Genomic DNA, 25,765 nt, shown 5'->3' with positions numbered 1-25,765 from the left:
GCTTGCGCGATCGATGCAAGTTCGCCCACTCGCTTCGCAGTCTTCGCGTCAAATGACTCTGTCAATTGGGCGGAAAGTCTGGTATGTTCAGCCGCCAAGGAGCGGGCCCGGGCTAGTAATGCCGGTGAGAGATGAGAATCTGATGGAAAGATTAGCCCATATGTATGCAGAAGACCCTTCCAGTCAAAGTATCCCTACTCGTGTTCAAGTTCCGCTGTTGTGAGATGGCTCTATAGCTCAATGTGGTCCAAGCAGATCGTGCAAGACACCGAGAGCATATCCATGAGAAGCCAATCATTGTGGGTTGAATATGAGAGGAAGAGCGGTATGAAAAAGAGCCCAATCTCAATGCTTTCCGAGCGTTATGAAGCGTGGGCTAGGTGATGGAACTATGGCCGAACAAGCTGGCTCGATTAGAACACCTGCTTTTGGAGATCAGGTAGTAAGCGCCTCTTCAACCACACTGTTTCTGAGCTGCAACCCTTATACATTGATTAAGTGGGGAGCTCCCGCAAATTTGCGGATTTCTAGATTAGGAGTATGTATTTGGAACTTGATATTATCTGCTGGGTTCATCACGTGAATATATTACAATTTCAATACAATATTCTGTAACGGGTCTGTAAAGGCCAGACTGGAGGTTAAGCATATTCTAGATGATAGAATATCTACGAAACACGGTCGAGTTGTTTATAAAGAATGCCTCACTATGTAACTCGCCTAGCGACCTCTGTCAAGGTCCTATTGCTATGTTGCTGTGATTGAGATTTTCCATCGTTCAAGCCATCCACCTGACTTATTCACAACTCGCACTTGAGTGCTGCTGATGAGTGAATTTCTATTATGCTCTTTTTGTCTGAGACTCGTGTGATACCATAGGGCTCAACGATATCTTATGGGTTGAACTGCCAACATGCTCATTACTTTGGAGTCCTTCACAGTTTTACTGGCCTGTTTTTCAGTTGCTTGTGGCCTCCAGTCTGCGGAGATACCCCCTGATACTCCTCTAGCGTCTCTGGTCGCTTCAGCAAAAGCCCATCTTGCTAGTGGTTCTGCACGCGACGCTCTTCTCTACTTCGATGCGGCCGTGTCCCGAGATCCAAGCAACTATCTCACAATCTTCCAGCGAGGTGCTGCTTATTTGTCTCTCGGACGAACTGCACAGGCACTAGACGATTTTGACCGTGTCCTCCAGCTCAAACCGGACTTTGAAAGCGCACTCCTTCAACGAGCTCGCCTCAGGACCAAGACTGCTGACTGGGACGGTGCGCTGCATGACTTTGAAAGAGCTGGCAAGAGGCTTTCGGATGAGTATAGAGAAACCCAGGAGGCACGCGATGCCGCCTTCCAGGCATTCGACGCGGAGAAACAGGGAGCGTGGGACGATTGTGTAGGTCGAGCAAATACAGCGATCTCTAAAGCGAGCACATCGCTTAGTTTACGGCAAACTCGGGCACATTGTCGCTTCGAGAAAGGTGAAGTGGAAGAAGGTATCAGTGACCTTGTTCATGTGCTGCAATTGTCTCCTGGCTTGATCGAGCCTCATTTGCAAATATCGTCAATGTTATTCTATGCCCTAGGCGATAGTGAACGGGGTATCTCGCAAATTCGCAAATGTTTGCATTCGGATCCAGATTCGAAAGCATGTGCTCAGCTTTACAAGAAAGAGAGGCAACTAATCAAGAGGCTGGAGAAACTACAAAAAGCGATGGATTCACGAAAATTCAACAACGCTATCAACCTACTTGTAGGTGTAGGGGATGAGAAGGGTTTACTTAATGAGGTTAAGGACGAATTCGAAAGTGCGAGAGAGGCTGGCCACATCCATCCTGGAGCCCCGACCAATTTGCACTCATCCTTAGTTGAACGAACGTGCGAGGCCTACCGTGAGGTCAGTGGTTCCAGAAGATCATGCTTTCTATTTGCCACAGCTGACTGGAGATGCTTGTTTACAGGTTGGTATGCTCAAACGGGCTGCTCCTTACTGCACCGAAATTCTCCGGCTAAAACCACATTCATTGGCTGCCCTTCTATTCAAAGGTCAGATAGCGCTCGACGAGGAGCGTTTCGAGGACGCTATTCGCACCCTCAACGAAGCCAGAGAACATCACCCGGGATCTCAGGAAGTCCAGACGCTTATGCAGAAAGCACATGTGCTATTGAAACGCTTCAAGCATAAGGACTACTACAAAGTTCTGGGCGTCAGTCGTGACTCAGATGAGCGAACAATCAAAAGAGCTTATCGGCAGTTGACAAAGCAGCATCACCCTGACAAAGCCGTCTCGCAGGGCGTCTCAAAAGAGGAAGCTGAGAAGAAGATGGCCGCTATAAACGAGGCATATGAAGTTTTGTCGGACCCCGAACTTAGAGCACGGTATGACAACGGCGACGATCCCAATGACCCCGAGTCGCAGAGGGGCAATCCCTTCCAAGGAAACCCCTTTGGTGCAGCCGGCGGCCAGCAATTCTTCTTCCAGCAAGGCGCGCCACACTTCAAATTCTCGGGTCAAGGATTCAACTTCCCCCGAGGCTTTCCCTTCCGTTAGCATATTTCGTATACCACTGTTCCTGCAGCTCATGGCGCAGTCTACCTTATTTACATATCTCTGCACTTTTGCGTTGCCCAAAGAGCACGCTACCATTGCCCCGCCTATTAGGATATCAATCCCGCCTCCCTTTCAATTTGGAATTGCAGAGTGTATGTACTCAGTCAGATATAAAGTGTGATACAGCATTCCATTCTCCTTTCAAATTTGCATTCTATCCGCTCCATCTCTTATCCCTCCAGTTTATAATCTTCCTTTTTCTCCCTTTCATAAAGGGGATTTTTAGATTATCACTAGCTAAGCGAATTAACACAGCAGGGGTGAGCGGGGTTGTTAGGCTGATCGCTTCGGCGCATCCGTCAATGGCACATAGCTAACCTGGAAAATTTTCTCCTTGTGAACAGAGCCATCCTCTTTCTTGTCAACAACCCATATGTACTGTCCACCACCAAGTCCAAGGCTACTTAGGGGTCCGTCGTCATTTTCCACATCAACGGGTATGAACAAGCGTCCTGGGGCACGTAGCTGCTCAATGAGAACCGGGTGTAACTTATCTGCCGCTGCGCCCACATGGATTGCATCGTAAGGTGCCCCTTCCCTCCAGCCAAGCCGACCATCGGCGGTGATGAATTTCACTTTTCCGGAATTTAGGAGAGTGCGACCTTGCTCTGACTTGCTCATGTTCGCCAGGGCTAGGTCAACAAGTTCTGGGATATGGTCCACTCCGATAACCTGACCACTGGCATCATTGGTAGACCTATCTGTAACAAGATTTGCGAAGACATGCGTCAAATAACCGGATCCTGAGCCGATATCCAGTACCCGGGATCCGGGCTTGATGAACTCAACTAAGTATTCGCAAGCATGGCCATGCATGTGTGGCGCCGAAATCGTCGCTCCATGTCCGATAGGTTGCGGTGAGTCGGAGTATGGCCTCGAGGGCGCGTAATGGGCGCGATCGACCTTGGAATTTCAGTGTCAGAATATCAGGCAGTGAAGTTTCATTCTTGGGCTACTGAAGTGGAGGATGCTTGGTGGTGGCAGCGGTAGAAGCGAAGTGATGCTCACACCCATCATAGCTTTTTTCACCCGATCATTTTTTATCAGTCCTTCCTTGGAGAGGTTCTCAATCAACTCAGCATTTGTAGTGCCGGAACAGTACCAAGCCATTGATGACTGCTTCCTTGTGAATTTTCTCAGCAGTATATTAGTCTTTATTTGCCTTTTCAGCATTCAGGAATCGCCTGTTAGATTTGAGAGAGTATCCAACTCCAGACAACCACGTATGATGTTAGAGTGATGGATAGATTGGCGCCTCCGGAGAGGTCACCTGCCACAGGAGATGCCCATTATTATGTCAATATTACGGAGTACCTCATTGTACAAAGGCCATAAGACCACCATTGCATAAGTGGAAAGGCTCTTGAAGGTGTGCATAGTATCACCAATGCATCAGATTATGTAATGATGATAAGTAGATACAGTTGCGCTCTTTAGCCCTATTGGTAGTACTTTGTATGTGATGGATCTTGACCCACATGATTGACTTGTACGGAGTATACCTGTAGACTTTCTGCTTTCTCTTCTACTCAAGTGATACATGCCTTTATGTGATCTCTGTGGAAGGATGTAGCTTCACTTAATAGCATATATTGTATTAATTTATATGCTATATACAGTGTACATAGTATAATTAATGTCTGTGGGAGAGATCCGCACTATATCTAGTGTAAGGCGATCGGGGGTAATCGGCCTAAGGGGGTCCTAGCCAGCGAAACGACGGCGGCTAGGCTGCGGGCTGCGGATAAGAATACTGAGTTTCGGGGATATATAAGCTTGCTAGTAGAAATGTATGTGCTTCAATGATCAGAACGAACCGCTTGGTCTTCCCCAAGCAGTTCGGAACTCCTATTTTTACTGAATGCGTTCGGTTTCGGGGATACGTTTATCCAGGTCAGAGGGGGCTTGGCGCCGGGGGCTCGCTGGGCTTACGTTGTTCCGCGCGTGTGACATCTAGATGCTCATATATACATATATACTCCGTATATATATAATAACAACGGTAATACTGTGCTGGTAAGCAGCAATTACAGATCAACCCTTACACTATTTAATTCACAAGCAAAATTCATCTGACAACACACGCGACACAGATTTTCAATCACCATCGCATAACATCCATACTTCTTCGATCTGCAACGCGGATACTCCTGATGGGCTTAATTGTTAAGCATCGAGTCATGATCACATGGATGGTGTTACTCTTCCCACATCCACCAGAGTAAAAGTCATACTCCCAAACGATCAAGCGCTCGAAGTGAAATCAGCTCACCAAGTCAGACAGGACCAGATGAAAGACCACAAGGTAGATCCAGACACTCAGGCCGAGGTTGATACAATTATACTTGACTATCTGCTGTGCACTGCCATCAACACGTTCCTCTGCGCACAAGAAAGAGAGAAGCAATGGCACTGCAAGGATCAGAATAGCACTTGGTTGGTCCAAACTATCAATAGTATGTTGGAATACAAGCACCGTCGTAAGCACCAAAGACTGTGCTGACCATAGACCCCATTTCGTCGTCTATCACTCAGCTCTGGCCCCGACGCTGATACATGCCGAGACAATGTCCCAGGACATGCGCATCAAACTTCAGCTTCTCAATTTTATCACTACATGCAATCAGGATCAATATCATAGCACACCAGCAAACAGTCAATCACCACCGCATGGATTTGGAGAGCAAAAGGAAGGATGTGCACTCTCGACTGATCGCCAAGAATACCCACCTCACTCGAAACCCCTGGCCCAGAGACCACACCTTGATACGAACAACGACCGTACCCAACCCACACCGGACATTGGCTCTGCCATCGCTTATGCATTCATCTCCCTGTGCATCGTCGCAAATGACCATTTGCCCAACACTAACTGGGCCGATATTGCAGCCCAACTTATGCTAAAAGCTGCGTCCGAGAAACATAGTTCTCATGGGAGTACAACGCCCGACATATTTTATGAATTGATAGCCCAAGCACCAGAGTCGGTTAAAAAATGGCCAGAATGGCAACGAGTGGCCGATAAGTACGAAACTTACCTACAGCCACCGTTCAGGGTTCTCCCGTCCAGGGACCTTGAAACCGCACTACAACGCCCGCCTACGCATCGACTTGGAACCATAATTATCGAGTTCCTGTTTGATCTCATGAGGCGCTTGAGCCCCCCGATTTTGCTACAACTTGAGAGAGGGAAGCTCTGTGGATTGAGCCGAGCGGAAACACAGGGGCTGAAAACCAAGGTTGGACTGCGATGATAATACGTCTGACATAAAGATTGCAACCAACATAGGGCGGTTCTCACTTTGAGCGCATGAACTACAATTCATAACCTATGCCAATAGCCGAACAAAGGTATTGGGAGCAATTCGAACGGAGTGTATTTTGAATGCCAAGTATTTTACAAAGAAAAGGAGCAGTAGACACCCTTAGTCGAACTTAAAGGCTACTAGCCAAGCAACATCCGACGAGGATCTTCAATGTATTCCTTGACCTGAAGAAATCGTGATCAGCGGAATATGTCAAACAACGAAGAAAAACAAACAAACCTTGACAAGGAAAGTGACTGCCTCCCGTCCATCCAAAAGTCGGTGATCATAGGTTAGGGCAAGGTACATCATCTGGAAACGTTAGCGGCTGACATCAGGTTGGGGGCATTATGGCAATGCATACTGGACGAATTTCCACTTTCCCGTTCACGACTGTTGGCCGGTCCTTGATTGCATGGAGTCCAAGAACAGCTTCGAAATGTCAGAATTCGGTCCGAAAAGAACGATGGAGGGAACACATACCAGTCTGGGGCAAGTTGATGATCGGAGTGCCCATCAAAGAGCCGAAAACACCACCCTAAAATGATGTCAACGATTATATCACTTCCTCCATTATACCGCTTACGTTGCTAATGGTGAACGTGCCACCAGCCATATCCTCGATTGTCAACTTGTTGTCCCGTGCCTAAAAAAAAGATCAGTCGCACAAGATGCAAGCCTGTCACATAATGCCACTGACCTTCTTGCCAAGGTCTGCTATGGCCTTTTCAATTCCGACGAGGTCCATTGTTTCAGCGTTACGGACGACAGGTGTCACAAGACCCTTCTCAGTAGCAACGGCCACGCTGATGTCAACGTAGTCGCGGTAAACAATGGTATCACCACCATTGGGGCCTTCGATTGATGCATTAACGGCGGGGACGTCCTTCATAGCTAGGACACAGGCACGAGAGAAAGCGCTCATGAAGCCAAGCTTGACACCGGTTTTCTTCAGCACATCATCTTTGTAGAGTTTTCGAAATTCCATGAGGGATGACATGTCAACTTCGTTGAAGGTAGTGAGCGAGGCTGCGGTGTTTTGGGACTGCTTCAGGCGCTCGGCTATTCTCAGTCTCATTCTATTCATTTTCACCTATTATCCCAAAGGAGTAACAGAACAGCCGCGAGTTAGCGAGTGCCAGAGAGACAACGCAGACGTTGAAGGGAACTGTAAACGCACCCTGCGTTCCTCACGACCTTCAAAGCTAGGTTTAACGTCAGAAGGAGAGTCTGACTTAGGAGCAGGGGGCTGAGGCTTGGCAGTAGGAGGCTGTTCAGGCGGAGGCGATGAAGCTTTGGGGGCCTCTGACGGTTGTGGCTTGTTGGATTCAACAGGAGGCCGCTTCCCGACATCTGCGGGCTCCTTTGGCTTCTCAGTAGCTGTCTCCTCTTTTGGCCCAGGAGCACCACCTAATTCGAGTTTGACCAAGTCCTGGCCAACCGTCACAGTGTCTTCTTCGTTCACGAGGAGCTCCTTTATAGTCCCAGACTCGGGCGCATTGACCGAGACGTCGATCTGCAATGAGTTAGCACAAGTTTTGAGTAATAAGGACAGTATGTGATATTCGCGGCAACCCTACCTTGTCGGTCTCAATTGTAGCGATTTCTTCGTCCCGCTCAACGTAATCGCCCACCTCTGCCGAATAATGAGTTAAAGATTAGGAGACGGGTCAAGAGACCTACGCTTCGAGAATTGCTTCAATGTACCCTCGGTGATCGATTCCGCCATCTGAGGGACCTTCACTATGGTATCAGCTGCGGCGAGATCAGCGAACAACGTCATTGAATCTAAAGCAAATTGCGATACCGTAATTTCTGATCTGATAGCCGCCGAGGCGGGCGAGACTGCCCCGGGGTAAATTGGCTCTATGGAATGTCGACGGTCAGCCAGAGCAGCATAATGTGCGCGAACCTCCTTACCCCAAGAACGGAGCATGCAGCAAAACCGCGCCAGACTTATGCCTTCTAAGCGCCAAAGAGGTGATACTCCTGCGAGCACCAATGCAAGGCAAGCGGGAGCATTGAGCTGTTCGAGGAATAGACCTCAGGTGTAGCTCTGACAGACGGTGAAATGGTAACCTAGACGCCATATTTTATCCGATTTGATTGGGTAGGTAATCAGAAGTTAAGGAGCAGGAGGATTTGGCACGATTGTCTGTACGAGTAGAGGAGGAAATGTATGGCCCAGAATAACCTACTGAAGACCGGTTGAGTACGTCTTCACTCGATGTTGCAGTACGAAGGTCCAGAATAGAAGAGTGACGGAACTTAAGTTAGCGCAGTGACCAGGGACAAATGGTCAACCCCGGGCCGAAAGAACCGGAATTTCCCTCAGCAACACACGCACATCACCTGCGTTCCATGCGACCGGTGGATGACGGAGTATTATTGTTACGCTTGTTCGGCTTTCAGTAAAGACCAACACGGCAGATTCGGCGCACCCTATCAAATTCACTTGGTGCACATCGCAAGAGACACTGCCTTGTAGTACGTGGACAGGATCGTGAAAAATCACTAGAAATTTACAGATTTATTCTTCAGCTAGCGTCTCTCTCTGCATTCGTTGTGCCAAGTCTCAGGGTGTTCTCCCCTTACGACATTGACAGAGAGTAATCATGTCTGCTAACACTGTTGCGTAAGTTGCTCTCAGATGGAAGAATAGGCTGCTTTGCTAATCTCAACTTCGCCTTTCAGGTCACTCTACCGACGGAGTCTCAAGCTTGCCCTTGATTGGGCAGTTCACAGACACGTATGGAGAGGACAAGCTGTGTATATTCGGTCCCTGTTTGAGGCAAATAAGGACGTCCGTGATCCTCGTCAACAAAGGGTAAACCCCCTCTGACCCCAGCAACCGTCTAGCCGTTGCACAACGCCGAGTCATTAGCTTATACTAATGAATTGAGCAGGTGCTACTCCGCGAAACTGAGAAATTACTGGAAACTTGGAAACACCCGGATCCGTACCGCGCACCTACTGCCCCCGGTGGTAAGTCTGATAAGCTAGAAAAAGGCTGCGTCATGCGCAATTGGCTGATAATGTCTTCCAGGCAGTAAATACGAGAGAAACCTTCCTGCTCGGCAGTTACCTTGTATGGTCACCTTTGATCTGTCCACTCTGCCTCGATTAACATACGTCTTAGATGCTTCTCAACATGCAGATGCCCACTAAGCTTGGACGGCGTACTAGATCCATGTATTTGCGTCAATTGGATGAGACCACAATGAGTTCCCTACTCGAAGATAGACATGGCGTTCTAATAACGTACTTCGAAACTTCTGTCCTGGACGTTGCTTTGAACATTTATGTTAAAGTGCAGAAATGCTTTAGTGGTGTACTGTAAGAACGACTGAAGGTACAGGCCCTTATGTCTACTTAGCGTTAGATTTACTAATATTCCCATCGTCTCCGAAAGACAAATTTCATTAAGAAAGCTGTCGGTATCATTCAATGCCCGTAAGCATAATGTACAACCATAAGTAAAAGCATGAAAAACAGAGCCATAATTGTGCCCAGTCCAGAACCCCGTTATCACATCATGAGAAACCAAAGCACGCCGATTGAGAAACCCGAACAGGAAAGAAAGAAAAATAGGACAATTAAAGCTCCTGGCTAGGACCCTTTCCACTCTTAGGAGTCTTCTTTGGTAGAAGGTCTGGAAATTTGTTAGAAAATATAGCGAAGACGAGAACAAAGTGCGAAACCTACTTTGGTGAATGTTGGGCAAGACACCACCCTGCGCAATTGTCACGTGGCCAAGCAGCTTGTTCAATTCCTCATCATTACGAATGGCAAGCTGGAGATGGCGAGGAATGATACGAGTCTTCTTGTTGTCACGGGCAGCGTTGCCAGCCAACTCCAGGATTTCAGCAGCGAGATACTCCAAAACAGCGGCCAAGTAAACCGGAGCACCTATACAAATTTGTTATGGTCAGAACCGCAAGAACAGTAACAATCAGCTGAATCAGGTGAAAAAGACTTACCAGCACCAACACGTTGAGCGTAGTTACCCTTGCGCAGCAAACGGTGAACACGACCGACGGGGAAGGCAAGTCCAGCCTTCGAAGAGCGCCTGAATTCCAAACGTTAGCATAGTTCAAAGTTCACAGAAAACAGGGCTGTCTTACGACTGCGCGTTCTTGCTGCCGCTGGCTTTGCCTCCGGATTTGCCTCCAGTCATTTTGTCTGATTAAGTGGTTAAAATGTTGTAGTGGCTTCGGTGGAGTTGATGGTTTTCAAATAGACGCGGTGGATGTGCAGTAGATGGACAGTCGTTGAGGTAAACCAAAAGATTGGGTGGTCAGCGCGAGGAAAGCCGGGAGATTTATAATGACGCGCTCGGGGTGACGTTGGCCTGCCCAAACGCCTTTCAGATCACCCTCTCGCTTAGCGGGGCTGACCAATCACCAAAAAGATCATGGTCCAGTGCTCCAATAACTTGTGAGCTACGATCTGTGTGGCCTAGCATAGTGTTGGGGTTCCAAACCAAGTTAAGTGCTGTAATATTTCAGTGTAATGATCATTACATCCGTCTTGGCATGGCTGTGCCCTATGGTTTGTATTACTTGAACGTGTTTACCTTGATTTAATCATACAGATCATACCAATCCTTGACCGTATTGAAATTCTGTCTCTTTCGCGTACTTCAGATCAACTGGGGTTTCGCAGGCTGGTATAAGTAGCGCGCCTCCCTCGTCACCGCGTTTCCATCATTCTCATCTTCCTTCTCAATCCATCTGCACAACCGCTCAAACGTCAAGTTTTCTCAACTCAACCACAATTTATTCTCTCAAGCTCTACTTAGTTGATTTCCACTTTTGATAATTTTTTACTCACAAAAATGCCTCCCAAAGCTGCCGAGAAGAAGCCTAGCACTGGTGGCAAGGCACCCGCTGGAAAGGCTCCTGCTGAGAAGAAGGAAGCTGGCAAGAAGACAGCCGCTGCTGCCACTGGCGACAAGAAGAAGCGTGGCAAGACCAGGAAGGAGACCTATTCCTCCTACATCTATAAGGGTAGGTAATGCTGCTTTTCATATGTGGTGCTGAAGCTTACCAGAATGCAGTTCTCAAACAGGTTCATCCAGACACTGGTATCTCGACTCGTGCCATGTCTATCCTGAACTCCTTTGTCAATGGTATTTGAACGCTCGAAAATATTTGAAACCAAGTGTATTCTAATCCATTACAGATATCTTTGAGCGCGTCGCCACGGAGGCGTCGAAGCTTGCTGCTTACAACAAGAAATCGACCATCTCGTCGAGGGAGATCCAGACTTCGTAAGTAAAGCCCTTATTCACTATATGGATTAGACTAATTTCTTATCCAGTGTTCGGCTCATCCTCCCTGGTGAGTTGGCGAAGCACGCCGTTTCGGAAGGCACAAAGGCGGTCACGAAGTACTCTTCTTCTGCCAAATAGGCATATTGCTTCAGCTTCATTTGCCTTTTGTTTGTTTCTCGGGATTGTCATTTTTACTGCCTCCTTATCTTCATGATTTCGAGGCGGTGGGTTACAGGGTGTTTGAGGATCTTTTAATGTGTCATGGGATGGTTTGATATTTTTCCTTTTTTTTTTACTTGCTGATGCCCTTTGGGTTGAATGTGTTCATGGTTCATTCGCGACGAGAATGCGGTGTAACATAACTCGGATTTTGGGGCTGGTTGCACAATTTTCCTTCCCCTACCAGAAATCGGAATCTCATTTGCTTATGCAACATATTCTTGACAGTCGCTTCGAATCGGTGAGATTGGACATAAACTTAATGCCGGTTTCACATTGGTCGTTTTGCTCCAAGTTCTATCATATCACGGCATTCGCTGTTTCATTAATCATCATCCAAGACCTCTACCTCATCGATCGCCCCTTCACGGCCTTTGAAGACGGCAGTGTTTGATTCGCTGAGCACATGTACAATAGGTTTCTCCTGAGCAGATACCCCGCTCTTCCAGTGTGCCCAGTCTTCTCTGTCTTTTATAATGAAGCCGATAAGCATGCTCGGATCCATGTCTCGAATATGGATTCTCCTGAGGCGACGAGTATGATAGGTTTCTATCTCTTCATCTGTGTATGGGTCATCGATATTGCGCTGCGGCAACGCTGGGCGAGTCTGATGGGGGTCAAGGTAAAATAGGTGCGAGCCTTGAACACCGACAAAGTAATGCGATGCTGATGGGCGTCCACTGCAGATTTGGTTACCACTGGTCCAGAAATCTTGGATCTTTGTGTGATAACGTACCCAGCTATTCCTACGGATTGGGGGAGTTGCAATGTGGTTTTTACCGCATCCCAGTACACGGGTGTAATACGATCGATTCCCAGTCGCGTCCCAATTAATATCAGTGTTGGTCTGAATGATCCTCTCCCGTCGTTAGCAGCATCCAGAAATTTATCTTCATACACATCTGCTGTGTCATCGGTCATGTAGACACCAAGATTGAGGTTTCCATGTTGAGACACAAGGGCCCTAAACTCTTATGTGAGCTACGCAAATGGCGCAGTGTGATTGCGACATACTGTATGCATCTGGCGGTCGCGGAGGGCCCAAACCACTCCCCGGGATGTTTGTTACAGAATTCAGCACCATGCTGGACAAATCGATGTATTGAGAAAGGTGCATCCGGGTGATCAGCAAACTGTGACAATAGCTGAGCCTCCCGATCATTGTCGATTCCCCGACGCCAACCTATATGCACGTTAGCTCATTGCGGCTTGGGCACCGATGAAAGTGTTGACGTTGATTGGTACCTCGGCCAAATAACAATATGGACATTGCGTTAGCCAGGAGGCTCTGCCCTGACCGTATCATGCAACCCCATCCCGTGTCAGATGTAAATCCATGCTGGTCAACGAGCTGACTTCTCAGTCGCACGCTCAGTGTCATTGTGGAGAACGCATCCTGATCGATAGGCTTCGGTATTGGGGGGAAGTTCGATCTGTAGGTAATCCAGATCCTTGATTCGAAGTCGTCAAGAAACGATTCAGGCCAACCCTGTCCATCTAAATGACCCGGCGTTATAGCCTTCGGGTCCAGCTGGTTTGGTCCTTCCTCGTTTGCCAGTCTCATTGATTCGGGCGTTGCTGTGAATACATGAGCCCGAAGAGGGACTGCGACTTTTTCATCTGGCGTAGCTTACCGGTGTGTCTGTTGTCTCTTTCCATACCATCCGTTGTATATTTGGTTCCCAGGCACCAGATGGGGGCTCCAGGTTGATCGTTCCTGGGTGCAGGGTCCCAGATATACTGTACGATTCGCTTGCAACGTTCCATGTCCACCGCATTCATTCTGAATAGCGTCTTAGTTGGGTCCGTATGTAGATCTCTGTGGAGTGCTGAGGCGCTCTGGCCGACCAGTTTGCTCTATAATGTTGATATATGTTTCACGTCAACGTTGGGTAGTTGCCTGTGTACATTAGTATATGAAGGTTCATCCCAGTGGCCTACTATTGTCGAAATGGTTGTGGCTGTAAAGAGACTATACGTACAACTGTGTATGGTCATCCGTTGTTGCTATGATGATCTATGGGTAGCGGTGGTCTCAGGTAATTGTTCTCTTAACGAGGGGTTGTACAGCGTCAGTCACGAGACTATTGTATATATGTGCAGCACATACATATATATATATTTTCTCAGTCGCCGTAGCGGGTGTGGTACGTTACAGTCTAAAACCCACGACCATCTACTTGGCCACGGGGACATGCAATAACAACCACGAAGAGATAAGAAGCCTACGATGGCTAAATAGGTAATGACATATTATCGTACAAGCATCGAAAAGAACCCAGTGGCAATACTCCTGTCCCAGGGAGGCTGCCACTACAGATAAGGATACAATGATAAGCACGTCACGTGCATGCAGCCCTCCATGTCAAGGGTAGACAGACTAAATCTGCACCAAAGTTCCAACATTTAAAGAAAACTCAGCACCAGGTTTTTTTTTTTTCTTTTTTTTCCCCAACATACAAAAACCGCGTGGAATGCGTATAGAAAAATTACAATGATAGCGTGCTATTCAGTGTAAAGGAGGCAACCGATATTGTACCGAAGAGGGCATACCCCGAGAACCCATCCCAGAAAGCACTATTGCCGAAGGCAAAAAGGGTGAGAGACATGGCTCGCCACAGCAGGGCAAAAGTACGCACGAACAACCAGAAGGTCGTGACAAAAACCCCACAAACAGGTATTCATCCCACATATAACCAACTGACCATAATGAACTCACTTGTTGCAGCTCACAGGCACCCACAGCTCTCCATGCAGCAAGAAGCACGAAACACTGAGGAGCGCAATATATGGCGGATGGGTACTAATCTTCGCCATCAGGCGGTGCAGTTTGTGAGTGCAGGTATACAAGAAAATGACGATAGAAACGAGGAAAGTCTGGACATGCAACGCGAGGAAATGGCAATTACTCCACCCAAACTACCCCCAGAACAATCCAACGGAGATTCGATGCGATATCCACCCCCTACTACTATTGCACCGGATGGAGAGAATGCCACAGATACTGAGCATATAAACCATATCGCCACCAGAGGGGATAACACCAGCGAGGATGAGATAGTGTTTACGGGACGGCACCTTAAAGCAAAGTACGCTCGAGGACCATCAGACAGAAACCGATCTCCGATATCATGTCCATCCAAGAAGAACAACGCTGGGAGCCTCGCTCATCGAAAAGAGCATGAAAACCCCGACTATCGTAGAGGACACGAACCTAGCCCGCAGAGTCACGGCTCAACGCATCCTTGGCTACCGCATCACAGCCACAAAATACCGACGCAATCATGCGCCACAACAGAAGACGCGTTGGGACACCTACTGCATGCCACCGAATCTACATTGCCGGAGAGAACCGACCAGATACAACCACGTGCCATTGATGAAACTGTTGATTTCATACCCTTCAAGTCCACACATGCATCAATTAGGGAGCAATATTCAAGACTTTCTGAAGAAGAAGAAAATGACATATTGACCGATTACATAGCGAACATTGACGATGACTACGGAGACTACTGTCAGTGGACTGAATTATGTCGTAGTACAAGCACGGAGTCCGAAAACGGTCGAATGGACAGATCGGCGAATACACTCGTCTCTGCCGAACTGGTCAATGTCAACTGCTGCGGCCCACCAAACAATGGGGAGAGAATAATTTCATGCGAACGCGGCCAAATGTTGACTGAATGTGAAGATGAGAGTGACCCTGATCTGACTTGGAGAGGTATGCCCAGCCAACTACATCCAAATAGTTATCTTATGCTGAAGTCACCAGGTTTTACTGCTAAATCGAATGGATTTGCGGTGCTTTGCACAAGTTTGCCTGACAAACATAGCACCACTGGCTCCTCCGAATGCAGTGATTTCAAAACGAAGGGAATTGGCAAGCACTCAGAGATCGAGACAGAGAGCAATTTTCTGTCTCGACCGCACCGTAACCACAACAAAGCAAAGAGAAATCATTTCGCTTCGGCAACGGCTTTTGCTGATGCGTTGGAATCGGACCCATTTTATGGATTCGATATTATGGATTTCAACAGGCCCAGCCTGCGGAATAAAACAAAAGGGAACCAGCGTGCTTTTGATCTGTCATTATCCGATAGCGAGTTGGAACTGCAATTGGAACGGGCGTGGCGAAATGACAGAGAGAAGAAGAAAACAAGGAAACAGAAGAGAGAAGAGCTTCGTGCTGGAGGCCTGCTCGGTCGGACTGCAAATGCACCTGATCTCAGAGCGAAGTATTCGAGTGGCTTCGATGTCGATGATCTGAGATCGGAATTGCGTAGCTTCTTGCTATCATCAAAAGAAAGGTACGAATCTTCCTGCAGCCGGTATTGAAAGTTTTGAAAACTAGAGTGCTGAAATCCGGGCTTTGTTCAGCTTGTCTCTTCCGCCCATGCCTAAGCATTACAGGAAGGCTGTGCATGACATGGCAGGCGCACTGTCACTCAAATCACAGTCCCGCGGCAAAGGCTCGTCCAGATTTCCCATGCTGTACAAGACCTCCCGCACCCCAAAGCATACACAGAAAACGATCGCACAGGTGGAAAAAATATTATCGAAACCTCAGTTCTCTCACCGCGGCCCCAAGGCACGGACCCAGAACAACAAGAAACTGGCGAAGGCTTCTCGTGGTCGCCCTACATCATCTGTCAGCTACATGGAAGGCGACGTTGTTGGAGCATCAGCACCAGAAATCGGAGCGGAAAATAAGGGAAGAGCTATGCTTGAAAGGATGGGATGGAGTTCGGGGACTCCGCTCGGTGCCATAAACAACAAAGGCATTCTGTTACCTGTTGCGCACGTCGTGAAGAATTCCAAGGCTGGTCTAGGGTAGATTGAAGGAATATTATTCTTCTTCTGCTGAGTGGTGGACCTGCAACGATGATAAGAGGTTCCAACACTCAACAAGCCTGTCACACTTCCAAACATCGATGAAGAGCACAAACCTGGGAAGTGTCCCTACTAGGATGCCTTATGATATAGCAAGGCAATTATTGTATTTATGACTATGATTATCCTTAGAACCATGATGTTTGAGACATCTACGTTTACACCACTCCTTTCACAGATGAGTGACTCGAACGGGTGGCTAAAGATCAACAGTCATCTAGGTCATAACCTTGTGCAAATGCTAGTCTTTGCTATCTTATTGGCGGCTGGGCATGGTCATACTTCCTCAAGTGTGCAAAAAGCTGAGTTTTGGATGGAAATGCAGCGTTGCAGGTGGTACAGATTAATCCGGCATGGTGAACCCGAGCCTGCTGAGCCGCCTTTCGAGCGCGTTTCTGTTTGGCCTTGCTAGTCTTTTTGATTTCAGTTGATTGACTCTGACCTAAGGAGGAGGCTGATAATTTTTTGCATAGTAAGTCAACAGCATCATCTGCCCTCTCAGAGATATCGTCCGAGCCTGTGGGATTGAGAATGGTTGCGCTTGAATTGCTCGAATCGCGGCTAGTATGTGTCACAGGAAATATGGTATCAGCTTTTGTGAATTCGCGACCACGTTCCTCTTGTGTGTCTTCCATGATGGGTGCAATGTTTTGATCGGAAGCATTGCCTCCACATTGGACCTTACCACTCTCTTCACGACTGAAGGAGGAAGCTGCTGAGTCGTCGTTGCATCGCTCTAACTGAACATGGTCGGTGTATGGCGCCATATACTGGTCGAGATTGAGGGACTCATTTTCTGCTCTCATCTCCCAGCGAAGTTGTTTGACGGCCTTGACGTGTTTCTTGCTACGTTCATGTGCGTTGAATTGATTCAGGCTCTTGAAAGCCTTCCGGCAAATGATGCACTCGAATTGCTCAAGTTCAGAACCCGAACTATCCACATCCTCTTCTTCAGCCTCCTCTGACTTCGCCCAGTCAGGTATAACATGCTCACGCAGCTTTGCTTGATTTACTGCTCTTGATTTAGCAGCTTGTGCAGCGGCAGTTTGACGGAGGAGCTCCCGGCGCTGCGCTTCGCTTTGGGTGCCTCTCTTATAGCGCGGGTCCCTCTTTTTAACAAAGGCTACAAGCGATCTGACAGCTTCGTTGAATTCGCGGATACCTTCCTCTCTCAACCGCTTATTTTCTTTCTCCATCAATCTGCGCACGCGACGATCTGGAGCATCGGAATACCGGTGAATATCTTTCCAGGCGAAAGATTTCTTGGTTGAAAAGCTACTCCAGACACTATAGAAGGGGCGTACGACGTCTTCAAAAGTGTCACATTGTGACCCAAAGGTTGGGTAGCCAACAAACTCCAACTTGTCTGCGCGACATGCCATTTCTTCCTCGAGAGCAAGCCGGGCAAATATCTCTCGAAGGCCGCCGAAGAATCCAGATGGAGAATCTGAGAATTCCATTCGAGGACTGAACTTGGAGAACAGTTTTAAAATGTCACCAGAGGTTGTCATACGGCTATCATAGCAGTATTCGCTACTACTTGGTTGCTCATCGCGACTCAAAAACGCATCTTTGTGAGTATCATACCATGAGCGCTCCTGAGGATCTGAAAGAACTTGATATGCAGTTTGGATTTCTGCGAACATTTTCGTTGCAGCTTCGACATTTCCATAGTTTTTATCTGGGTGCAGCTCGAGAGCTTTTCTTTTGTATGCTTTCCTTATTCTTAATGAGATTCGAAGAGAATAATGTCAGCCTAACAGGCACATGGCGGGCTATAGATTTATAATCTCACTCATCTGTGGAGGCGTCATGTTCTATCCCCAGGAGTTCATAATAATCTTCTTTCCTCCCTTTGGACAAAGGTTCAGTGGAATGTGCATTATCCTGGGAATTTGTAGATTGAGATTGGCCCATAAGGGATTGACAGTCTGACCTAGTAAATCACGGAAAGAAGTGTATGTATTGACAATGCAGCTCAGGTTTTGGAGTTTTTAATAAATATTATTGTGGAGTGGGCAGCAGTACTTGAGTATTATTAAATGATTACTGGACACAGCAAATCCATAGTAATCGCTAGTAACCACAATAACGCGGCCCCGCTAATCAATGAAAACCAACAAATAATAACTCGGAAAAAATCATGTATTATATTGCTAACCTCACAACAGATATAAAATCCTTAAAAATCAGATTAAAAAAATACTATTCTAAGGCTATCTTAAGATACTAATCTATATAGCTTATAGGGTTATAGTTAGCATTACTATACTATTATAATATATATATAGTTGCATTCAGTCTGAGTTCAGGTGAGTCCAACCCCTATTAGAACTAAACTACTGCAGTTTTGAGTCTAGATTTTAGAAATTAGAACTAACTCTAATCTATTCTGATTTAGTGTGAGTTTAACTACAAAACCCACTACTAGGCCTAGATAGGAAGTCATTAGCTTATCTTAGTAGGCAGTATGGCCTAGCAATAACTAAAATTTTAGTAGTTTTTAGATTTCAATTTCTCTTATCTTAGGCCTATGCCTAGGGCCTATTAAAGAAAATTAATATTTTTATATAAAATATATAGTAATTATAGCTATTTTAATCTATATTTAAATTATCAATTCATTATCTATATGCTTGAATGGGTGGTGGTTAGAAAATCATTCTTTAACCATAGTGATTGTTAAAGGTTGATGTATACATATATATATACTATTATCATAGGCTAGAAGCCTTATAAATCTATGACCTAGATTTAGATGGTAAGAAATTACTAGGAGAGAAGTCTAGCTAGGATTATGGTGGCTGAATATAAAAGGGGTATATAAATAGTTCTTACATTTATGTAACCAGCAGCTAGTGTCTACACTATCTAGTTTAGATATAACTTTATAAGGGCTATATAGTTTAATCAAACAGCCTAAGCATTTAGTAGGCCCTGCCTACTATACTAGCCCCCTCTTTCTCTTTTAGGGTTAGCAGCTCTCCTAGGTATTAAGTACTACTATATTAGTAAGGTTAATAGCAGACTCCTATATAAGGTGTTTGTTGGTGAAAACTATGCTATAGTTGATTGTTGATCATACCTATAGGTTGATCTGCCATAGTTCTAACCTTATGGTTATAGATCATTATCAATCATTATCAATTTTAACCATTAGCAAATGGTGATCTAATTAATGAGATCACCCGGCTATGAGATCATTTAATATTCGAATGGCTTATGCTAGAAGGAATCATCTATAAATACACCCTTAAAATCACCCTATAGCTAGTTAACAATTAATTAAGGAATCAAGACATTAATCTAAGATATCCTTAGATTTTTCTCCTACTACTAATCTTCCTATTCTTCCTTTATACCTAGGCAAGCTATCTATTCCCCTCCATATTCGTGAAATTTCCTTTGTCATTCATATACTATTTAGTATATACTATTTATTTTTCATTCACAGTATCTATAGCTAATCTATTTAACTAAGTATTCTATATAGCAGTCTTGCCTAATTTACTTATATTCCTCTAAGATCTTTTTAACTCTATATTTAGCTTTGCTGTTAACTAGCTTAGGGGATAGCTAGTAATTATTATTTAACTAGCTTAGGAATAGGTTATTTATAGTAATCTATAGTAGGCTAATGTAAAATATATTATATATATCTAGTAGTATATCTAGTTAGTAAGTATATAACCTAATAGCCTCTAGTACTATAAACTTTATATATTATATATTAAGCTTTTAACTTAGGTAATCTATCCAGACATTCTATAGATCTAACTATACTTTTAAATTAACTATATAGTATAGGGCTACTAAGTAGGAGTAGTTTAAATATTCTTTTTAATACTATTAGATAGTAGCTAGCTCTAACTAAGCTATATTAGTAGCTTCTTTTATTTTAGTTATGATTACTTTAGCCCTCTCTTTTAGTAAGCTAGCTATATCTATAGTAGCTGCTTTATAATCTAGTAATTTAACTTCTAGTAGTTTAATATTATATTTATAGTCTAGGAAGAATAGGCTAACTCCTATACTTATAGTATCTTAACTATTAATAGTAAGCTAGGCTATTAGTAATAATAATTTCTAGTTAGTCTAGGCGTAGTTATAGAAGTTCTATAGATAAGCCTCTAATATAGTATTTTTTATTTAATCTACCTATCTATCTATAAATAGAAAGCTATTAAGAGCTATTACTTAATACCATTTTACTTATAAGAATACTTCTAAAACTAGCTGATAAACTACAGTCTATAATCTAATATAATTATACTAGGGATGCCATAATAGCTAATAAATTAATTAATAAATAACTATAATACTATTTCTAAATCTATTTATTTATAGGATACTAAGATTATACCCTTCCTAAGCCTATTACTAATTTATTATAATATCCTTATAGTTATTAGATGTAGGTAGCTTTATAATAAAGTTAATAATAATCTTATACTACTTATAATCTAGAATTAGTAAGAGCTTAAGCAACCCCTAATACTATTTATGCTATATATAGTTAGTACTATACTTATTATAGTTCTTTATAAACTATCTTATACCTATAAAGAGCTCTAGCTAATAAAAGTTCTAGATAACTATTATATATAATATATTCTTTTTAGGATAGTTTATTAGTATTAAGTTATAGGTCTCCTGCAGAATCCTTATTTATAGAGATTTAGAATTAGGGATCTATTTATAGCCTTAATATAGTAGATAGTTATCTAGTAATATTAAATACTTAGTAATTAATACTTCGATATATAACTCTTTTAGAAACTATATAGCCTTTTCCTCCATAGCCTAGTATATATTTTATATATCTATATAATTAAGTAGATCTTTATAGCAAAGCAATCTCGCAATCTCTCTTACCTTATTACTTCTATATATACTAGTAGCCATATAATATTTAAAATATACCCCTAGTTAATCTATACCTTCTAGTACTAGAGCTAAGGGTTATATAAACTTATAGAAGGTTTATAGACTCTATTAATCACACCCCTACTATAAGCTAAGTTAGTAAGGTAATAGTTAGTAGATCCTAGTACTATCTTAAGATTCCAGTATATATAGGGATTCTTTATTATTCAAGAGAGTTCTATTATAGGAAGGAAATTATAACTAAAGAGATAATATATAAAAGAATTAGTAAGATAGGTACAGAGGTATCTCTATAGCTTTTAGTTATTAGAATTAATAATCTATAAATTAAATAGTTTAATAAGAGGGAACTTAGGCTCTAAGAGATAGCTATAGATATAGTAGCTATAATATTAATATATATAAAAGTATCCTAATAAATATATAATAGGTGTAATAAAATTCTAAATAGTAGAATCTAATTAGCTATATAAGTAAATAAATATTTTAATAAATAACTAATACTTTGAAGGCCTACTTTATAGTTTCTTTAAAGTATTAATTATCTCTAGTAAATTAGAAAGATAGGAAATATACAAGTTTTAGTAATTATATAATACAGAGTCTAACTAATTATAGTAAGGGGTATATGACTAAGCTAGAGGGCTGTTTTTCTAAGATAGGGGGGTATGTTTCTATTAAGACCTAATCTTAATTTGCCCTTGCACTACTAATCTTAGTAATATTCAATAATAAATAATTATGGTAGAGCTTCAGCTACTTATTTATACGACAGGGAATATGCCTCTTCTATTATGTTTTAAGGTATTAACAATGAATATACATATATAGTTTATAGTTATAATCTAAGATCTAACACAGTAACACTTGATACAGTGGCATTGTAGATCAACTATTAAGGTCTAAGATCAACCAGTAGATCAGTGTGAAGGGAGTAAGATAACTATATATTACCTAAGGAAGGAGAACTAATTACTAAGTTATAGAATACTCAGTAACTCACAGAGATATCTATAGTAAGTTATATAATCTAATAATCTATACTATCTATATTAGCTATATATAATAGTATTATAGTCTGTTATAGCCCTTAATAAGTATCGTCCTTCTCTATAAGCTTTACTCTTAAAGCTATAATACTTCCTAATTTAGAAATATAAAACTAAAAGACATTATTCTTAATTAATATCATCTCTGTATAATTATTTAAGGTATAAAAGTAAATCTCTTATTATTAAATACTATATTCTATTACTATTATAGATTATAGTATTTATTTTAGCTTTATTATAGGTAAATAATTAATAGTAATTATTATAGACTTTTAAGATATATTATATTTCCTATAGTATAAATAGATTTATAGGTCTCCAAAGAACTTCTTCTCTCCTCTTATTAGTACTATTAAGATGCCTAATAAGTATAATCTCCTAATTAGTTTAGCAGTATAAATTCTTTTTTATATTCTATAGCTTCCTTACTTTATTTATTTCTTCTTAGTTCTTAATCTATATCTAGTAGTTAAATAGTTAGATTTAGATAGTAAGTTCTATATTAAGTAATTAGTTTAATAGACTAGGCTGATAATTTAGACTTATAAGTCTTACACTCTTACTTCTCTTATTTAATAGATTTTATTTAAATTAAGTAGTTTCTTTTATCTATAATAATTCTTTATCTAGATTAGATAGCTTTAATTATATTATTATCTCTTTTTCGTTATTTATAACTCTATCATTTTATGATTAAGGTTATCTAATTTTATTAGATATAGGTCCTTTATAGTATAATATAAATATAATAATTCTACTTAATCATATATCTATTTCCCTTCCCCCTGTTATAAGAGGAAGTTTATAAAAGAAGAGAATTAATATTATTAATAATATTAGTAGGACCCTAGATATATAGAATTATATACTAATAATACATCACAGACCTCCCTATACTCTATATCTTTAGGTAGAAAACTATAACCCCTAGTACTATTATATAAACTATTATATAGCTAATAGTTACTTATAAAAGGCTGATAAGTATTATACTACTAAAAAGTATAAATATATCTATATAAATATCCTATTCTGCTATATTACTATAAATCTAGTTATATTTTATTAGTATTTAATATATCTAAATACTTCTATTGTATATTTCTTTTATAGTATAATTATATCTTATTGATTTTAATTAAATTAGCTCTCTTTTAGATTTAAATCTATATAATATCTTCTTCTATAGAATTACTAGTAGTTTATAGATATTAAGAGTGATCTAGATTTATTATATTTATGTAATATTATATATTCTCTCTAGAAGTTAGAGATTACTACTGCTATTAACTATATTATAATATTAACTACGGAGGTGTGGTGCCAAACTCATTAGCTGCTAGTAAACTTGGCATTTCTAGTGGTAATAGCTATATACTAAAATTATTATAGATACCTATACTCCTAAAATAATAGTTTTTAATTTATTTATTATTTCTTAGCTAAAAAAAGCAATTAAAAGCTATATAGAATCCCCTTTTCTCTCTTTAAGATAAATTTAATATAATATTCCTCTACTATCTATTAGGATATTCATTCATTGCAGTGAGGAAGGAGCCTTTAAATCATGCAAGGATAGGGGGTAGGCCAGCAGCTACCCTGTACATGCCGTGTTAATATTAAGGGGTTTTTACTTCTTTTATATTTTAACCTAGACTATAAGGAACAAGGGGGTCTAAATACTAGATATATAATCAATAATGACTACTAGATGATATTATAGATATTATCTAACTCTTATACCTATTAATAACACATCCTCCCCTACCTAGATTAAACTTCATCTATGAAGTTCTTAGTAGCTACCTATAGGACTTAGTTAGCACCTATAGTATACCCTAGATCTAACTATTACTAAGATATATTATATTATCTAATCTAGTACTTAGATATTATTATTTCTCTATTAATAATCTAGGGGATTAACTAAATTATTCTTCCTACTCTTATTTTAGAATTAAAATAATAGTAGTTTAGTATATTCTTTATTTAATATATTAGAAGTATAATTTAACTAATTTTACTTAATAAGGTTAATAAGTAAGTTACTTAAGTAATAAGTAATTATTAATTAATAAATAAAGAATTATAATATATATTATTATTTATTAGCAGGTATAAATAACTAAATTAATAAAGATAATATTAATTGATAAGTATAGGTAGATAAGTAAGTATTTATTACTAGTATAAGTTAGTTATAAATATTCTTAATTTTTCTTCTCTATTATATATATAGTTTATAAATAAACCTTTAATATAATATTAAATAAACTATTTATTATTAGTCTAGATTTTTAGGGTTTTAGAGCTATTTTTTCTATTATTTTTATCTTCTTTAGCTTCTTTAAAACTACCTTAAATATCCCTATTTCCCTATAATAATTATTATAATCCTAAGTTATAAGGGTGCCCTTATAGCTACTTAATATAAAGTCCTTCTTAAATTAATAAGATTCAATAAAGTCTTATTAAGTTACTTAATAATAAGAGAGGTATTAAGTAGGTATCTTAAAAGAATATTAATATTACTAAGGAAGTTATATCTAAAGCCTGTCAAATTATATTACTATAGAGTTAAGTATAAAGAAGGATATAAGTCTTATAAAAATAGTACTAGTATCTTTTAATACTATATAACTACTCTTAATATTAAAATTAACTAGCAGAGCTATATTTTCTTTTTTAATACTTATTATAAGGCGATCAGAGGTAATTAACTTAGGGGGTTATAGCTAGTAATATAACAGCGACTAGGCTACGGCTACGGATAAGAACACTAAGTTTTAGGGATATTATAGATATACTAGTAAAAATATATATACTTTATTAATTAGAATAAACTACTTAGTCTCCCCTAAGCTATTTGAAACTCCTATTTCTACAAGGTGTGTTTAGAATTAGGGGTATAATTACCTAGATAAGAGGGGGCTTGCTACTAGCGGCTTGCTAGGGTTAGATTATTCTAAGTATATAATAACTACCCCCCTTTTTAGAGAGGTTTGTCCTGAACTATACTAATCTTAAAGTAGATATTAAAGATTAATACTACTAGTTCTTCACTATTAATTATAGTTAATAAAGGGCTTTATATTAGTATTTAAAAGGTATTAAAAAGGTATTAAAAAGGTATTAAAAAGGTATTAGAATATACTAAGTTAATTCTTAATAGAATTATCATCTTCCTTAATAGGCTTGTCTAGTATAATGCTAGTAATTAGTTAGATTCTACTAGCTATTATAATATTATAATATTATCTTATTAATATGCTATTATATTTAGTCTTTATAATAAGTTAGAAGTAAATAATTAATAAGCATAATAATAAGGTCTTACTAAGTAATTAAGATTAATAGATATTAAGAATCTAGTAGTATTACTTTCTTAGTAGTATAAATACTAGTAGTTCCCCCCCTTTCTCTTATTAATTTTAAGCCCTTAATAACATTCTATTTCTTTTTCTATATTATAATGTCTCCTAAGGTAAGTATTTACTAGTAATTTAATATATATTACTTAATATATCT

General features: G+C 41.1%; 9 protein-coding genes across 9 annotated transcripts; 4 read left to right on the top strand and 5 right to left on the bottom strand.

The window, feature by feature from the left end:
• Positions 1–638: 638 nt before the first annotated feature.
• On the top strand, positions 639–2,546 carry AFUA_3G05400 (DnaJ and TPR domain protein; the record flags this gene model as incomplete). The annotated part of the gene is made up of 2 exons (XM_749968.2): positions 639–1,891; positions 1,956–2,546. The coding sequence occupies exons 1-2, from the start codon at positions 914–916 to the stop codon at positions 2,544–2,546; spliced, it is 1,569 nt and encodes a 522-aa protein (XP_755061.1). The 5' UTR covers positions 639–913.
• A 333-nt stretch (positions 2,547–2,879) lies between these two features.
• Positions 2,880–3,716, bottom strand: AFUA_3G05390 (protein-L-isoaspartate O-methyltransferase; the record flags this gene model as incomplete). The annotated part of the gene is made up of 2 exons (XM_749969.1): positions 2,880–3,509; positions 3,615–3,716. The coding sequence occupies 2 exons, from the start codon at positions 3,714–3,716 to the stop codon at positions 2,880–2,882; spliced, it is 732 nt and encodes a 243-aa protein (XP_755062.1).
• A 663-nt stretch (positions 3,717–4,379) lies between these two features.
• Positions 4,380–6,015, top strand: AFUA_3G05380 (uncharacterized protein). Its single transcript, XM_077804326.1, has 4 exons — positions 4,380–4,622; positions 4,700–4,833; positions 4,891–5,062; positions 5,142–6,015. Exons 2-4 carry the CDS (start codon positions 4,795–4,797, stop codon positions 5,858–5,860), a joined length of 930 nt encoding a protein of 309 aa, XP_077660482.1. The 5' UTR covers positions 4,380–4,622; positions 4,700–4,794; the 3' UTR covers positions 5,861–6,015.
• Positions 6,016–6,051: 36 nt separating this feature from the next.
• On the bottom strand, positions 6,052–8,264 carry AFUA_3G05370 (uncharacterized protein; the record flags this gene model as incomplete). Its single annotated transcript, XM_077804325.1, has 11 exons — positions 7,832–8,264; positions 7,719–7,777; positions 7,595–7,666; positions 7,492–7,547; positions 7,092–7,427; positions 6,612–7,004; positions 6,498–6,557; positions 6,395–6,449; positions 6,276–6,343; positions 6,152–6,223; positions 6,052–6,096 (listed from the first exon to the last, which is right to left on the bottom strand). The coding sequence occupies exons 1-11, from the start codon at positions 7,999–8,001 to the stop codon at positions 6,052–6,054; spliced, it is 1,386 nt and encodes a 461-aa protein (XP_077660481.1). The 5' UTR covers positions 8,002–8,264.
• A 900-nt stretch (positions 8,265–9,164) lies between these two features.
• AFUA_3G05360 (histone H2A) lies at positions 9,165–10,088 on the bottom strand (the record flags this gene model as incomplete). The annotated part of the gene is made up of 3 exons (XM_749972.1): positions 9,165–9,820; positions 9,892–9,980; positions 10,036–10,088. 3 exons carry the CDS (start codon positions 10,086–10,088, stop codon positions 9,165–9,167), a joined length of 798 nt encoding a protein of 265 aa, XP_755065.1.
• Positions 10,089–10,570: 482 nt separating this feature from the next.
• On the top strand, positions 10,571–11,324 carry htb1 (histone H2B family protein; the record flags this gene model as incomplete). The annotated part of the gene is made up of 4 exons (XM_749973.2): positions 10,571–10,920; positions 10,971–11,042; positions 11,096–11,183; positions 11,234–11,324. Exons 1-4 carry the CDS (start codon positions 10,749–10,751, stop codon positions 11,322–11,324), a joined length of 423 nt encoding a protein of 140 aa, XP_755066.1. The 5' UTR covers positions 10,571–10,748.
• Positions 11,325–11,437: 113 nt separating this feature from the next.
• Positions 11,438–12,326, bottom strand: AFUA_3G05340 (cysteine protease ATG4; the record flags this gene model as incomplete). The annotated part of the gene is made up of 3 exons (XM_749974.1): positions 11,438–11,602; positions 11,755–12,085; positions 12,142–12,326. The coding sequence occupies 3 exons, from the start codon at positions 12,324–12,326 to the stop codon at positions 11,438–11,440; spliced, it is 681 nt and encodes a 226-aa protein (XP_755067.1).
• Positions 12,327–13,592: 1,266 nt separating this feature from the next.
• On the top strand, positions 13,593–16,458 carry AFUA_3G05330 (uncharacterized protein). The gene is made up of 3 exons (XM_077804324.1): positions 13,593–14,082; positions 14,134–15,715; positions 15,786–16,458. Exons 1-3 carry the CDS (start codon positions 14,013–14,015, stop codon positions 16,240–16,242), a joined length of 2,109 nt encoding a protein of 702 aa, XP_077660480.1. The 5' UTR covers positions 13,593–14,012; the 3' UTR covers positions 16,243–16,458.
• Positions 16,459–18,326, bottom strand: AFUA_3G05320 (putative C2H2 finger domain protein). Its single transcript, XM_749976.2, has 2 exons — positions 18,094–18,326; positions 16,459–18,023 (listed from the first exon to the last, which is right to left on the bottom strand). The coding sequence occupies exons 1-2, from the start codon at positions 18,213–18,215 to the stop codon at positions 16,550–16,552; spliced, it is 1,596 nt and encodes a 531-aa protein (XP_755069.2). The 5' UTR covers positions 18,216–18,326; the 3' UTR covers positions 16,459–16,549.
• Positions 18,327–25,765: the final 7,439 nt, after the last annotated feature.

Source organism: Aspergillus fumigatus, chromosome 3 (genome assembly GCF_000002655.1).
Source record: "Aspergillus fumigatus Af293 chromosome 3, whole genome shotgun sequence".
Lineage (NCBI taxonomy): Eukaryota > Fungi > Ascomycota > Eurotiomycetes > Eurotiales > Aspergillaceae > Aspergillus > Aspergillus fumigatus.
This window is presented reverse-complemented; position numbering and strand designations above follow the sequence as displayed.

Coding starts and splice junctions, on each gene's coding strand:
- AFUA_3G05380 (XM_077804326.1), top strand. CDS start 4,795: ATGGATGGTGTTACTCTTCCCACATCCACCAGAGTAAAA. Junction 4,834..4,890: donor CCACATCCACCAGAGTAAAA/GTCATACTCCCA, acceptor CAAGTCAGACAG/GACCAGATGAAAGACCACAA. Junction 5,063..5,141: donor GTTGGTCCAAACTATCAATA/GTATGTTGGAAT, acceptor TCTATCACTCAG/CTCTGGCCCCGACGCTGATA.
- AFUA_3G05330 (XM_077804324.1), top strand. CDS start 14,013: ATGGCTCGCCACAGCAGGGCAAAAGTACGCACGAACAACCAGAAGGTC. Junction 14,083..14,133: donor GACAAAAACCCCACAAACAG/GTATTCATCCCA, acceptor CACTTGTTGCAG/CTCACAGGCACCCACAGCTC. Junction 15,716..15,785: donor TTGCTATCATCAAAAGAAAG/GTACGAATCTTC, acceptor GGCTTTGTTCAG/CTTGTCTCTTCCGCCCATGC.
- AFUA_3G05320 (XM_749976.2), bottom strand. CDS start 18,215: ATGGGCCAATCTCAATCTACAAATTCCCAGGATAATGCACATTCCACT. Junction 18,024..18,093: donor CATGACGCCTCCACAGATGA/GTGAGATTATAA, acceptor AATCTCATTAAG/AATAAGGAAAGCATACAAAA.